At 40.8% G+C, this 16,202-nt stretch overlaps 1 protein-coding gene across 4 annotated transcripts in view; it reads right to left on the bottom strand.

The window, feature by feature from the left end:
* kiaa1549lb (KIAA1549-like b) overlaps positions 1 to 16,202 on the bottom strand; it is a 273,051-nt gene that overhangs the window by 61,301 nt on the left and 195,548 nt on the right. For all 4 annotated transcript variants that reach the window (XM_063061611.1, XM_063061614.1, XM_063061610.1 and 1 more), the window contains one exon: positions 14,511 to 14,643. In XM_063061611.1, the coding sequence (XP_062917681.1) occupies positions 14,511 to 14,643 (133 nt within the window). The remainder of the gene's footprint in view (positions 1 to 14,510; positions 14,644 to 16,202) is intronic.

The raw sequence follows: 16,202 nt of genomic DNA on the forward strand, positions 1-16,202 counted from the left end.
AATGGAGTTCAAAACTAGGATGCATGGGTTTAAAGTGAGGGGGAGAGAGTTAAGGTGTCACAACCACGGATTCGGCAGTGCAGCTGATACAGCAATTGTGCTTGGGAATAGGCACATACTAGCTAATTATTATTTCATTGTGATAGTATTTAACTCCATTCTTTCCGTCGTAGTGCTTGTCTGGACTTGAACCCAGCACAGCAATGCTTCGCTGCCTGCTTGCATTTGGCCCTACCTGAAGAATTAGACTGTCAAGTCAACTGACTCTGAAGACTAGCGGTATTCGTTTAATATTTAGTTATTCCTTTCAGCCGCAGTGTGGGCTTCATTTTCCATTTGAGTGTTTTAGCTAACGGCCCTGTTTGGCCTAGCGTTAATTGTTTTCTTTTCCCTCTAACTCTGTTCACATTGAAGTCTGTGAACTATCGACCCAGTTCAGTGTCTCTCACTCCGCACTTGCGCCATATCCAAACCTGGTGACATAAGGGGCAACACAGGGGGTGGTAAGTGTATGAAACAAACTGGACTGAGGTATGTCTTTTGATCTTGTGTTTTATATTCAGTGCTTTCACTCATGTTTTTCGCTGCCGTTTGCGCGATTTTTGGGGGGAAGGTGGAGGGTGGGTTTGATGTTTGATATTTATCTTTGAACAGGTTGGTTCCATGGTTCTTTATCTCACGGCTGTGTGGAAGATGAGTCAGGGCTGGATACAGGATACATACTTAGATAATAAATGCACTTTGAATCTTTGAGAGAGAGTGGTTGAGATGGGTACAATGACAACACACACAAACTACTGAAGAAACTCAGCAAAATCTATGTTGTCCAGTGTTGCTGGGACTGTGTTACTCTGCATTTCTAGCATCTATGTTTACAATAACAACAGTTAAAAGAAATTCGGATGAGGACGTGGATAGGAGGGGGTTAGAGGGACATGTGCCAAATCCAGGCAAATAGAACACACCTTGAACCAGCTGAGCATAAGGACCATTTTCCATGCTGTAATGGTTTACAACTCTCTAACACTATTCCATCATCGGACAGGCCCTATAACAGTTTAACTGAACTATCCATCTTACTTGCTTATGTGCCATTATGTCTGCTGAGTGCAAACTAGCTGTTGCTGTCTGGCTGCACACCAAGAACTGACATAATTTGGAATCATCAATCTCTAGCAAATCAGTTTGGAATATCGCAAGGTGCTTCATCACTGGAAATTATTTCCTTCTGTCGAACAGGACAGGAATGTTCATCGGATAGTGTTTAGCTTTTCCGTGGCTACCGGTTAGACATTGAATGTCTATCAGCACCTGGCATGATCGATAGTGATGATTCATTCAACAGCAGACTTATAGAGCTAATACTATAAGGCTACAAGACCATAAGACAGAGGAGAAGAATTAGGCCATTCAGCCCCTTAAGTCTGCTCTGCCATTTCATCATGCCGGATTTATTATCCCTCTCAAACCCATTCTTCAATCTTCTCCCCATAACCATAAGACCATAAGACAAAGGAGCAGAAGTCGGCCATTCGGCCCATCAAGTCTGCTCCACCATTTTATCATGAGTTGATCCATTCTCCCATTTAGTCCGCCTTCTCACCATAACCTTTGATGCCCTGGCTACTCAGATACCTTTCAATCTCTGCCTTAAATACACCCAATGACTTGGCCTCCACTGCCGCCCGTGGCAACAAATTCCACAGATTCACCACCCTCTGGCTAAAAAAATTTCTTTGCCTCTCTGTTCTGAATGGGCGCCCTTCAATCCTTAAGTCATGCCTTCTCATACTAGACTCCCCCACCATGGGGAACAATTTTGCCACATCCACTCTATCCATGCCCTTCAACATTCGAAATGTTTCTATGACGTCCCCCCTCATTCTTCTAAATGCCAAGGAGTAGAGTCCAAGAGCGGTCAAACGTTCCTCATATGTTAACCCTCTCACTTCTGGGATCATTCTAGTGAATCTTCGCTGAACCCTCTCCAACGTCAGCACATCCTTTCTTAAATAAGGAGACCAAAGCTGCCCACAGTACTCCAAGTGAGGTCTCACCAGCGCCTTATAGAGCCTCAACATCACATCCCTGCTCCTATACTCTATTCCTCTAGAAATGAATGCCAACATTGCATTCTCCTTCTTCACCACCAACTCAACCTGGAGGTTAACCTTAAGGGTATCCTGCACGAGGACTCCCAAGACTCGTTGCATCTCAGAACTTTGAGTTCTCTCCCCATTTAAATAATAGTCTGCCCATTATTTCTTCTATCAAAGTGCATAACCATACACTTTCCAACACTGTACTTCATTTGCCACTTCTCTGCCCATTCTCCCAATCTATCCAAGTCTCTCTGCAGACTCTCTGTTTTCTCAGCACTACCGGCCTCTCCACCTATCTTTGTATCATCACAAACCTAGCCACAAAGTCATCTATTCCATAATCCAATTCGTTGATGTACAACGTAAAAAGAAGCAGCCCCAACACGGACCCCTGTGGAACACCATTGGTAACCGGCAGCCAACCAGAATGGGATCCCTTTATTCCCACTCTCTGTTTCCTGCCAATCAGCCAACGCTCTATCCACGTATGTAACTTTCCCGTAATTCCATGGGCTCTTATCTTGTTTAGCAGCCTCATGTGTGGCACCTTGTCAAAGGCCTTCTGAAAATCAAAATACACAACATCCACTGTATCTCTCTTGTCTAGCCTACTTGTAATTTCCTCAAAAAACTGCAATAGGTTTGTCAGGCAGGATTTTCCTTTAAGGAAACCATGCTGAGTTCTGCCTATCTTGTCATATGCCTCCAGGTACTCTGTAACCTCATCCTTGACAATTGACTCCAACAACTTCCCAACCACCGTTGTCAAGCTAACAGGTCTATGATTTCCTTTTTGCTTCCTTGCCCCCTTCTTAAATAGCGGAGTGACATTTGCAATCTTCCAGTCCTCCAGAACCATGCCAGAATCTATCGACTTTTGAAAGATCATTGCTAATGCCTCCGCAATCTCCACAGCTACTTCCTTCAGAACACGCGGGTGCATTCCATCTGGTCCGGGAGATTTATCTACCCTTAGACTATTCAGCTTCCTGAGTACTTTCTCTGTCGTAATTGTGACTGCGCACACTTCTCTTCCCTGCCACCCTTGAGTGTCACCGGTATACTGCTGATGTCTTCCTCAGTGAAGATTGATGCAAAATACTCGTTCAGATCCTCTGCCATCTCCTTATCTCCCATCACAATTTCTCCAGCATCATTTTCTATCGGTCCTATATCTACTCTCACCTGTCTTTTACTCCTTATATACTTGAAAAAGCTTTTCGTATCCTCGTTGATATTATTTGCTAGCTTCCTTTCATAGTTAATCTTTTCCCTCTTAATGACCTTCTTAGTTTCCTTTCGTAAGCTTTTAAAAACTTCCCAGTCCTCTGTTTTCCCACTAATTTTTGCTTCCTTGTGTGCCCTCTCCTTTGCTTTAACTTTGGCTTTGACTTTTCTTGTCAGCCACGGTTGCATCCTTTTTCCATTCGAAAATTTCTTCTTTTTTGGAATATATCTGTCTTGCACCTTTCTCACTTCTCGCATAAAATCCAGCCACTGCTGCTCTGCCGTCTTTCCCGCCGGTGTCCCTTTCCAGTCAACTTTGGCCAGTTCCTCTCTCATGCCACTGTAATTTCCTTTACCCCACTGAAATACCGACACATCGGATTTCGGCTTCTCTTTTTCAAATTTCACAGTGAACTCAATCATGTTATGATCACTGCCTCCTAAGGGTTCCTTCACCTCAATATCTCTAATCACCTCTGGTTCATTACACAATACCCAATCCAGTACAGCCGATCCCCTAGTGGGCTCAACACAAGCTGTTCTAAAAAGTCATTTCATAGACATTCTACAAATTCTCTCTCTTGAGATCTAGGGCCAACCTGATTTTTCCAATCCACTCGCATGTTAAAATCCCCCACAATTATCATAACACTGCCCTTCTGACAAGCCTTTTCTATTTTCTGTTTTCATTTGTAGTCCACATCACTTCAGCTGTTTGGAGGCCTATAAATAACTGCCATCAGGGTCCTTTTACCCCTGCGATTTCTTAGCTCAACCCATAAAGATTCTGCACCTTCCGATCCTATGTCACCTCTATCTAATGATATAATATCATTTCTTACCAATAAAGCCACGCCTCCCCCTCTGCCTACCTTCCTATCCTTCCGATACATCGTGTATCCTTGGATGTTCATCTCCCAGAGACATGCATCCTTTAGCCAGGTCTCAGTGATGGCCGCAATATCATACCTGTCAATCTGTCACTGTAAAACAAGATCATCCACCTTATTCCTTTGACACTCTGACTAATGAAGAACCTATTAAGGTCCATTTTAAATATATACAGTGACTTGACCACCACAGCTGTCTTGGGCAACAAATTCCAGAGATTCACCACACTGCAGCTAAAGAAATTCCTCCTCATCATTGTTCAAAATGGACATCCTTCTATTCTGAGGCTGTGTGCTCCGGTCTTAGACTCCCCCACGACAGGAAACATCCTCTCCATGAACACTCTATCTAGGTCTTTCAACATTTGATAGGTTTCAGTTAGATAACCCCCCCCCCCCACCATTCCTCTATACTCTAGCAAGTAGCAGGCCCAACAAAAGCTCCTAATACGTTCACCCTTTCATTCCTGTGAACCTCCTCTGGACCCTCTCCAATGCCAGCATATCATTTCTTATATAAAGGGCCCAAACCTGCTCACGATACTCCAAGTGCAGTCTAATGCCTTATAAACCCTTAATATTACATCCCTGCTCTTGCATTCCAGTCCTCTCAAAACGAATGCTAACACTGTATTTGGTTTTCAGGCACAAACCCAGACACAAACTGTGCATCTCAAATAAGATGATGGAATTTATGTGTATTGTATTAGCCTGGCACATACATCGTCCCTCAGGGAACATGACAGAAACTTCTTTCTTTCTTTCTTTTTAAATCTTTTTATTGAGTAAGTATACAAAAAAGGTAAGCCATATAAACATTAATACAATGTTAAAGTATAATAAAATTCCAAAAGATAACAATACCAAAAAGAAAATACTACAAACAATGTAATTTAAGCATAAGAAACCAAGATAACATAATAGTATACTAGATTTTATATATATCAATGGAAAAAAAGAAAAAAAAAACCCCCAAAAAAAAACCCACCGTGCAACTAACTAAAAGCAAAGCAAAGCAATGGGCTAACTTGAAACCAAACAGAGTTAAACTTAAAATCACGTCCTCAATCCCGACCTCCATTAAAACAGTAAAAAAAAACAAGAAGGGTAAATATTACATTAAATGAAAATATCAAATAAAAGGTCCCCAAATCTGTTCAAATTTAAATGAAGAATCATAAAGGTTACTTCTAATTTTCTCCAGATTCAAACATAAAATCGTCTGAGAAAACCAAAAAAAGGTAGTTGGAGCATTAAGCTCTTTCCAATGTTGTAAAATACATCTTTTCGCCATTAAAGTAAGAAATGCAATCATTCTACGGGCTGAAGGGGAAAGATTACTAGAAATTTTAGGTAGTCCAAAGATAGCAGTAATAGGGTGAGGAGAGATATCTATATTTAATACCTTAGAAATAATATTGAAAATATCTCTCCAAAAAGTTTCCAAAGTAGGGCAAGACCAAAACATATGAGTTAAAGAGGCTATCTGCCCCGAACATCTATCACAGAAAGGATTAATATGCGAGTAAAAACGCGCTAACTTATCTTTGGACATATGTGCTCTATGAACCACTTTAAATTGAATTAGGGAATGTTTAGCACAAATAGAGGAAGTATTAACTAATTGTAAAATCTGCCCCCAATCATCCACAGAAATGGTAAGCCCCAATTCCTGTTCCCAATCTACCCTAATCTTATCAAATGGAGCTTTCCTAAGTTTCATAATAATATTATAAATCATAGCCGATGCACCTTTCTGACATGGATTAAGGTTAATTATCGAATCTAAAATATATATAGGAGGAAGCATTGGAAAGGAAGAAAGTATAGTACTTAGGAAATTTCTAACTTGTAAATATCTAAAAAAATGTATTCTTGATAAGTTATATTTATTAGATAATTGTTCAAAAGACATAAGGGAACCATCTAAAAATAAATCCAAAAACCGTAAAATACCCTTAGTCTTCCAAGTTTGAAAAGCGCGATCCGTAAAAGAGGGAGGAAAAAATATGTTACCTAAAATAGGAATCGCTAACCCGAATTGATTAAGATCAAAAAATTTTCTGAATTGAAACCAAATACGCAAAGCATATTTAACAATCGGGTTAGAGACCTGCTTAAGGCGTTTCGAATCAAAAGGAAGAGATGAACCTAAAATAGAACCAAGTGTATAACCCTGAACAGATTGTAATTCCAATGCTACCCATTTAGGAATAGATAGTATGTCCCGGTCAAGTAACCAAAATTTCATATGTCGAATATTAATAGCCCAATAATAAAATCTAAAGTTAGGTAATGCTAAACCTCCATCTCTCTTAGCTTTCTGTAAATGTATTTTACCCAGTCTCGGATTCTTATTCTGCCAAATAAATGAAGAAATTTTAGAGTCGACTTTATCAAAAAAAGATTTAGGAACAAAAATTGGTAATGCCTGAAACACATATAAAAATTTTGGCAAAAAAAACATCTTAACTGCATTAATACGACCAATCAAAGTTAAATATAAGGGAAACCATTTAGATGAAAGTTGAGTAATATGGTCTATTAATGGTAAAAAGTTAGTCTTAAATAAATCTTTATGTTTACAAGTAATTTTAATCCCAAGATATGAAAGATAATTATTAATCAATTTAAATGGAAATTTATAATATAAGGGAAGATGTTTATTAATCGGAAAAAGTTCACTCTTACTAAGATTTAATTTATAACCTGAGAAAAGACCAAATTGTGCTAATAACTCTAAAACAGCAGGAATAGATCTCTCAGGATTAGAAATATATAAAAGTAAATCATCAGCATAGAGTGATAATTTATGGGACTTTAATCCCCGAGTTATCCCAGTAATATTTGAAGATTCTCGAATAGCAATTGCAAGAGGTTCTAATGCAATATCAAATAATAGGGGACTAAGAGGACAGCCTTGTCGAGTACCACGAAAGAGAGGAAAAAAAGGTGAGTTTAAAGAGTTAGTACGAACCGAGGCTACAGGGGAGTGATATAACAGTTTAATCCAGGATATAAATTTCAAGCTAAAATTAAACATTTCAAGCACCTTAAATAAATAAGGCCATTCTACTCTATCAAAAGCTTTCTCGGCATCTAAAGAAATAACACACTCAGGAACATTTGGTGAGGGAGTATAAACGATATTTAACAATGTACGAATATTATAAAAAGAGTAACGACCTTTAATAAAACCCGTTTGGTCTTCCGAAATAATAGAAGGAAGTACTTTTTCTAGTCTATTTGCTAATAACTTAGAAAAAACTTTAGAATCAACATTTAATAAAGATATTGGTCTATAAGATGCACATTGAGCAGGGTCTTTATCCTTCTTTAGTATTAAAGAAATTGATGCTCTATTAAAAGATTCCGGAAGTTTACCAAGTTTCAAAGAAGCCTCAAAAACTTTATAGAGCCAAGGAATCAATAAAGAGGCAAAACATTTATAAAATTCAACGGTAAACCCATCAGGGCCAGGAGCTTTCCCCAGATTCATAGAAAAAATAACATTCTTAATCTCATCCATTGTAATGGAAGTATCTAATAAAGAAGACATATCCTGTGAAATCTGAGGGAAGTCTAACTTATCTAAAAAATCATTCATATATTTAGAATCTCGAGGAGACTCTGATTGATATAAAGAAGAATAAAAATCACAAAAGGTTTGATTAATCCCCACATGATCCAATATCAATCGATCATTTTGGTTATAAATCTGATTAATTTGAGATTTAACATAATTAGATTTCAATTGATTAGCCAGCAGCTTCCCAATTTTATCACTGTGAACATAAAAATCACTTCTTGTTTTCTTTAATTGGTTTACAATCGAGGACGAGAGTAGTAAACTGTGTTCCATTTGAAGTTCAGTTCTTTGTTTGTATAGCTCCTCAGAAGGAGCCATAACATATTTCTTATCAATTTCTTTAATCTTGTCCACGATTGCCATCTCCTCCTGCTTCTGTTTCTTCCTCAAAGCAACGGAATACGAAATAATCTGACCCCGAATATAGGCTTTAAAAGTGTCCCAAAGAGTGTTAACCGAAATATCTTCTGTATGGTTAATTGTAAAAAAAAGCTCAATCTGTTCATTCATAAAATTAACAAAGTCCGAGTCCTGAAGCAACAGCGAATTAAAACGCCATTGTCTATTGTTTGGTATATTGGCCATAATTTTAATAGAAAGCTTAAGTGGAGCATGATCCGAAATGGTTATAGAATCATAATCACATTTAATCACTGAAGGAATGAGACGAGAATCAATAAAAAAATAATCAATTCTTGAATAGGAATGATGAACATGTGAAAAAAAGGAAAAATCTTTTTCCTGAGGATGCAGAAAACGCCAAATGTCCGTCGACCCAGAATCAGAAAGGAAAAAATTAATCAAATTTGCAGATTTATTAGGTAAAGTCCGTAAAGGAGCCGAACGGTCCAAAGCTGGAGATAAACAGGTATTAAGATCTCCGCCCCAAATCAATGAAAACTCGTTCAAATTAGGAAACTGATCAAACAGTGATTTATAAAATTCCGGACAATCCATATTAGGAGCATAAACATTAACCAAAACTACTTTTTTATTAAATAGTAAACCACTAACCAATAAAAATCTACCATTCGGATCAGAAACTTCAATCACCTTCCTGAAGTTCAAGACCGCTGCTGCGGACTTTGATTACACCCAGTACAAGACATTCCTACAACCATCCATTAAAATGTCACTTTGCTACATTGGTTTTATAAATTCATAGAGTCATAGAACACTACAGCACAGAAACAAGCCCATCAGCCCATCTAGTCCTTGCCTACCTGGTCTTCTGCCCAGTTCTATCGATCCGCACTTGGACCTCAGCCCTATATACTACACCCTTCCATGTACTTATCCAAATTTCTCATAAATTTTGAAAATGAATCCTCATCCACTACTTCTGCTCGCTGCTCATTCCACACTCGCATCACCTTCTGAATGATGAAGATCCCCCTCAGGTGACCCTTAACTATTTCACCTTTCACCCCTAACCTATGACCTCTAGTTCTACTTTCGCCCAACCTCAGTGGAAAAAGCCTGCTTGCATTTACCCTATCTATAACCCTCACCATTTTGTACACCTTTATCAAAGCTCCTACAAATTTTCCTATACTCCTGGAAATAAAGTCATTAAGACCATAAGATATACAAGGAGAATTAGGTCATTTTGCCCATCGAACCTGCTCTGCCATTTCATCATAGCTGATCCAACTTCCCTCTCAGCCCCAATCTCCTACCTTCTCCCCGTATCCCTTCATACCCTGACCAATCAAGAATCTATTAACCTCTATCTTAAATGTACATAAAGGCTTGGCCTCCACAGCTACTTGTGACAAATAATTCCACAGAGTCACCACTCTCTGGCTAAAGAAATCCCTCTCACATCCGTTTGAAAAGGACGCCCTCTATTCTGAGGTTGTGTCCTCTGGGGTCTTAGACTCTCCCATCATAGGAAACATCCTCTTCACATTCACTCTGTCAAGGCCTTTCACCATTCAATAGGTTTCAATGAGGTCACCCCTCATTCTTCTGAATTCTAGTGGATACAGGCCCAGAGCCATCAGACATTCTTATATGACAACATATTCAATTCTGGAATCAGTTATAAAGTCACAACACTACATCTTTTCTTTTATGTTCTAGTCCTCTTGAAATGAATGCTAACATTGCATTTGCCTTCCTCACCACAGACTCAACCTGAAAATTAACCTTAAAGGAATCCTGCACAAGGACTCCCAGGTCCCTTTCAACCTCAGATTTTGTATTTTCTCTCCATTTAGAAAATAGTCAACTCTTTCATTTCTTCCACCAACATGCAATATCATACACTTCCTGACACTGTATTTCATCTGCCATTTCTTTGCCCATTCTCCTAATCTGTCTAAGTCCTTCTGTCGCCTCTCTACTTCCTCAAAACTACCGGCTCTTCTACCTATCTTCATATCGTCTACAATCTTTGGCAAGAAAGCCACCAATTCCATCATCCAAATCATTGACATGTAACCATAAAAAGAATCGGACCCAGCACAGACTCTTGTGGAACACCACTAGTCACTGGCAGCCATCCAGAAAAGTCTCTAATTTATTCCCCCTCTTTGCCTCCTGCCAATCCATGCTAGAATCTTTCTTGTAATTCCAGGGGCTCATGGGTTCTTACAGTCTCATGTGTAGCACCTTGTTAAAGGCCTTCTGAATATCCAAGTGCACAACATCAACCAATTCTCCTTTGTCCAAACTGCTTGTTGTTACTTCAGAAAATTCCAACAGATTTTTCGGGCAAGATTTTGAGAAACCAATGCTGACTATGGCCTATTTTATCACGTGCCACCAAGAACACTGAGACCTCGTCCTTGACAATTATCTCCAACATCTTCCCAACCACTGAGGTCACACTAATTGGTCTATAGTTTCCTTTCTTCTGCTTCTCTGCTTCTTGAAGAGTAGAGTGACATTTTCATTTTTCCAGACTTCTGGAATCATTCAAGAATCTAGTAATTCTTGAAAAATCATTACTAATGCCTCCACAAACTCTTCAGCCATCTCTTTCAGAACTTGGGGTGTACACCATCTAGTCCAGGCAACTTACCTACCTTTGGACTTTGTAGTTTCCCAAGAACCTTCTCTCTAGTAATAGTAATTAACACTCTTCTTGATCGCTGACACCTGGAACTTCCACCATACTGCTAGTGCCTTCCACAGTGAAGACTGATGCAAAATACTTATTCAGTTCATCCGCCATTTCCTTGTCCGTCATTACTCCCTCTCCAGAATCATTTTCTTATATACACTCTTGCCTCTCTTTATCATCTGAATAATAACTGAATAATGTATCTGAATAAACTTTCTTTTTATATTACTGGCTAACTTACTTTCGTATTCCATCTTTACCTTCTTAAGGACTTTCCTCGTTGCCTTCTATTGGTTTTCAAAAGCTTCCCATTCCTCTAACTTCCCATTAATTTTAGCTCTATTATATGCCCTCTCTTTGGTTTTTATGTTGGCTTTGACTTATCTTGTTAGCCAAAGTTGAGTCATCGTTCCTTAAGAATATATTGTTTTCTCTTTGTGATGTATATATCCTGTGCCTTTCCGCTGCTCTACCGTCATCCTTGCCAGTGTTCTTTTCCAATCATTTCTGGCCAACTCCTCTCTCATGCCTCTGCAATTCCCTTTGCTCCATTTTAGTAGTGATACATCTGATGTTAGCTTTTCCTTCTCAAATTTCACAGTGAATTCGATTATATTATGATCACTTGCCCCTAAGAGTTCTTTCACCTTAAGGTCTCTAAACAATTCTGGTTCATTGCACAACATCCAATCCAGAAGAGCTGATCCCCTAGTGGGCTCATCCACAAGCTGCTCTAAAAAGCCATCTCGTTGGCACTCTAGAAATTCCCCCTCTTTGGATCCAGCACCAACCTTAGTTTTCTAATCTACCTGCATATCGAAATCCTCCATGACTATCGTAACATTATCGTTTTGGCATGCATTTTCTGTATCTCATTATAATTTGTAGGCCACATCCATACTACAGTTTGGGGGTCTGTATACAGCTCCCATCAGGGTCTTTTTACCCTTGCAGGTCCTTAGCTCTATCCACAATGATTCACCAACTTCTTTCTAATAATTTGATTTCATTTTTTACCAACAGAGCAACACCAACCCCTCTGCCTTCCTGCCTGTCCTTTCAACACACTGTGTATCCTTGGATATTAAGCTCTCCGCTATAATCTTCTTTCAGCCACGATTCAGTAACACCTACAACATCATACCTGCCAATCTGCAACTGTGCTGCATGTTCATCGACCTTTTTCTGTATACTGAGCACATTCAAACATAACACCTTCAGTTCTGTATTCTCCCTTTTTGATTTTGTCCGCCTTTTAAATTGCAACTCATCCTGTTGACTGCAATTTTGCCCTACCAACAGCCTATCTTCAGTACACATTATCTCTATTCGTAAACCAACTACCTCGTCTTCGGCACTATCATCCACCTTTCCTACGATACTTCCTGCATTGAAACATACGCTGCTCAGAACACTAGGCCCACCAAGCTCAACCTTTTGATTCCTCTCCACTAAATGTTCTGGCGCTCTGCTTCTCATCACCCTGCAACTGCAGTTTAAACCCCGCCATGTCACATTAACAAACCTTCCCAGTAGGATATTAGTCCCCCTCCTGTTCAGGTGCAAACCATCCCTTCTGTACAGGTCCCACTTTCCCTGGAAGAGAGCTCAATGATTCAAAAATCTTATACCCTCCCTCCAATATCAACTCCTCAGCCAGGTATAAGCCTCCTAGTTCTGGCCTCACTAGCACATGGCACAGGTAGCAATCCAGAGATCACAACCCTGGAGCTCCTGCCCTTTAACTGAGGACCTAACTCCCTGAACTCTCTGTGCAGATCCTTGCCACTTGTCCTACCCATGTCATTGGTAGCTACATGGACCACAACTTCTGGCTGTTCACCTCCCACTTAAGAATGCTGAGGACTCGATCCAAGATATCCTGGACCCTGGCACCCAGGAGGCAACATACTATCCGGGAATCTTGTTCTTGCTCACAGAACCCCTTGTCTGTTTCCCAATGAATCCTATATCACCTCAGCGTACCTCTTCTCCCCCGTTCCCTTCTGAGTTACAGAGGCAGACTCAGTGCCAGAGACCTGACCACTGTGACTTTCCTCTGTTAGGTCAATCCCCCCCAACGGTATCCAAAGGTGGCAGAAGTTCTCAGGAGGCTCCATAGACCCTCCTGCTCCCATGTACCAAACTCATTAATGTACACGCAACAGACACAAAATGCTGGAGGAACTCCACAGGCCAGGCAGCATCTATGGAAACGAGTACAGTCGCCACTTTGGGCCAAGACCCTTCGGCAGGACTGGAATTAGGAGCCTTAATGCGTGGGTTTCGGCCCAAAACATCAGCTGTACTCTTTTCCATAGATGCTGCCTGGCCTGCTGAGTTCGTCCAGCATTTTGCATGTGCCGCTTGGATTTCCAGCATCCGCAGATTTTCTCTTGTTTGTCATTAATGTACACCCATTAATCTTAGCACCGTGCTCAACTCAAAGGGTGGAAGGGACCTCATGGGAGACCTCTTTTCTCTTGGCACAAGCCTCCTGTGTACCTCTGATTGTCTAGGATCCAAATAGGACTCAGTACTATTGCTATTGGGAGGTGGGGTAGAGATACATCTCTACCAAAGGAGGTGTAAGGCGATCCTGCCCTCCACTAACAGGCAGATCACCCTTAGGCAAGGTGTAGCACCTGATTACCCCAGCGATCAGGGTTACGTGAAGCCATGGGAGCAGGTGGCGGATGGTTATATGAGCAACTGGTGCATATCACAAGTCCTGGTAATGTGACAACTGACACCAGGTAGACAATCTCTGAAGAGTGTTGATAATGGCTGGGATCACCCGTCTTGTAAAGACACTGCCCAGAAGAGAGCAATGGCAAACCACTTCTGTAGAAAAAATTCCCAAGAACGATCATGGTCGTAGAAAGACATGATTGCCCATGTCAGACAACACAGCACATAACGAATGAATGAATTACGATTAAACTTGCATAATAGAACAAAGTACAATACAGCACAGGAAAAGGCCCTTCCACCTGTGATGTCTACGCTGAACATGACGCGAAACTGATCTAAATCTTCTCCGCCTGCACAAGGTCCATATCCCTCCATTCCCTGTCCAATCATGTGCCTATCTAAAAGTCTCTTAAACACCTCTGATTCCACCACCACTGCTATCTGTATAAAAACCCTGCCTCACACATCTTCTTGAGACTTTCTCCCTCTCACCTTAAATATATGTCCTCTAGTATTTGATATTTCCACCCCAAGGAAAAAGACATCTATGCCTCTCAAAATATTATAAACTTGTATCAGGTCTCCCCTGAGTCTCCGACACTCCAGAGAAAACAACCCCAGTATGTCAAACCTCTCCTTATAGTTCATGCCTCTAATCCAGGCGGCATCTTGTACACCTCTTCTCTGCCCTGTCCTCCAAACCCTTCCTGCAACGGGACAGCCAGAACTGCACACAATAATGCTAGTGCAGCCTAATTCAAGTTCTATAAAGTTGTAATATGCCTTCCTGACTCTTATATTCAATGCCCCAACCAGGGAGAGCAAGCATGCTAAATGCCTTTTTTCAAACTCAATCTAACAAGCGAGATGCTTCCATGGGAGGTTGGAGTATGTGGCACATAAGCTGGTGTAAAAAGAATTCATCTAGTTTGACTTACATCATATCCGTTGTTGCGAATCCCTCGACGTGACTTCTCCCTGGTGACTAGCAGGTCCATCTCAGTCCCTCCCGGACTCGGGCTGTTCAGAGACTGCCTACTCCTGTACACTGTATTCTTCACCTGGGATTGCCTACGCAGGTTCCCCAATCATTCCAAAAAACAAAGAATTAGAGTCACGGTGTCATACAGCAAGGAAACAGACTCTTCAACACAACTGGTCTATGCCAGACAAGTCACCCATCCAAGCTGCTCCCTTTTGACTGCATTTGGCACATATCCCTCTTCACCTTTCCTATCCATGCACCTGTCCAAATGCCTTTTAACAAAATTAAAATCAGAGCAGAATAAACACAGGAGGGATGTTGTTATCTGGAATGAAGAATCACTTGCAACTGGTTTCTGCATGTCAGCGACTATACTTCATGAGGAGTTTGAGGGGATTTGATGTGTCACCAAAGACTCCACCCAGTTTCTATGGAGGTATGGTGAAGAGCATTCTGACTGGTTGCATCAGAGCCTGGTTGGGAAGTTCTAATGCAGAAGATGGAAAGAGGCTGCAGAGGGTTATAGATTCAGCCAGTTCCATCTGGCCACAATCCTGCCCAACATCAACAATATCTTCCAGAGTTAGTGCCTCAGGAAGCTGGCATCCATCATTAAGGTGCCTCACCACCTAGGCTATACCTTCTTCTCATTGCTACCATCAGAGAGGAGAAACAGAAGCCTGAAAACTCACACTTGCTGATTCTTACCCTCCACCATCTTATTTCTGAATGGTCTTTGAACCCATGAATACGACCTTACTATCTGTCTATTGCACCATTTACTTAGTTTTGTAACATAGTTTATGTCCTGTACGGCTGCCATGAAGCAACAAATTTCACAATGTACGTCAGTGATACTAAACCTGATTCTGATTCCGAGAACTTCAACAAAACATGTTGTGAGTCACGTGCTCACTAGGGATCTGGACAAGGGCTATGTCTAAGCACTGGCATGCTCCTTGCCTCTCTCTTTGGCTTGACAAGTGGGAAGTGTTGCACTTCAGTAGGGCCAACCAGTGAACAGTAGGGCAGTGAGGAGTGCAGTAGAACAAAGGGATCTGGGAATACAGGTCCATAATTCATTGAAAATGGTATCACAGGTTGATAGAGTCATAAAGAAACCTTTTGGCTCGCTGCCTTTCATAAATCAAAGTATTGAGTACGGGAGATGGGATGCTATGTTGAAGTTATATAAGGTGTTGGTGAGGCCTAATTTGGATTATTGTGTCAGTTTTGGTCACCTACCTACAGGAAAGATGTAAATAAGGTTGAAAGAGTACAGAGAAAATTTACAAGGATGTTGTCAGGTCTGGAGGACTTGAGTTATATGGAAAGGTTGAATAGGTTAGGATTTTATTCCTTGGAATGTAGAAGGTTGGGTGATTTGATAGAGATATACAAAATGAGGGATACAGATAAGGTAAATACAAGCAGTCTTTTTCCACTGAGGTTGGGTGGGACTAGAGGTCAAAGGTGAAAAGTTTAAGGGGAACATGACAAGAAACCTCTTCACTCAGAGGTTGGTGTAAGTGTGAAACAAGCTGCCAGCGCATGTGGTGCACACCAGCCCAATTTAAATGTTTAAATGAGATTTGGATTGGTACATGGACGGTAGGGGTATGGAGGGGTATGGGTCCCGGTGTAG

The sequence above is a fragment of the Mobula hypostoma genome, chromosome 11 (assembly GCF_963921235.1).
Source record: "Mobula hypostoma chromosome 11, sMobHyp1.1, whole genome shotgun sequence".
NCBI lineage: Eukaryota > Metazoa > Chordata > Chondrichthyes > Myliobatiformes > Myliobatidae > Mobula > Mobula hypostoma.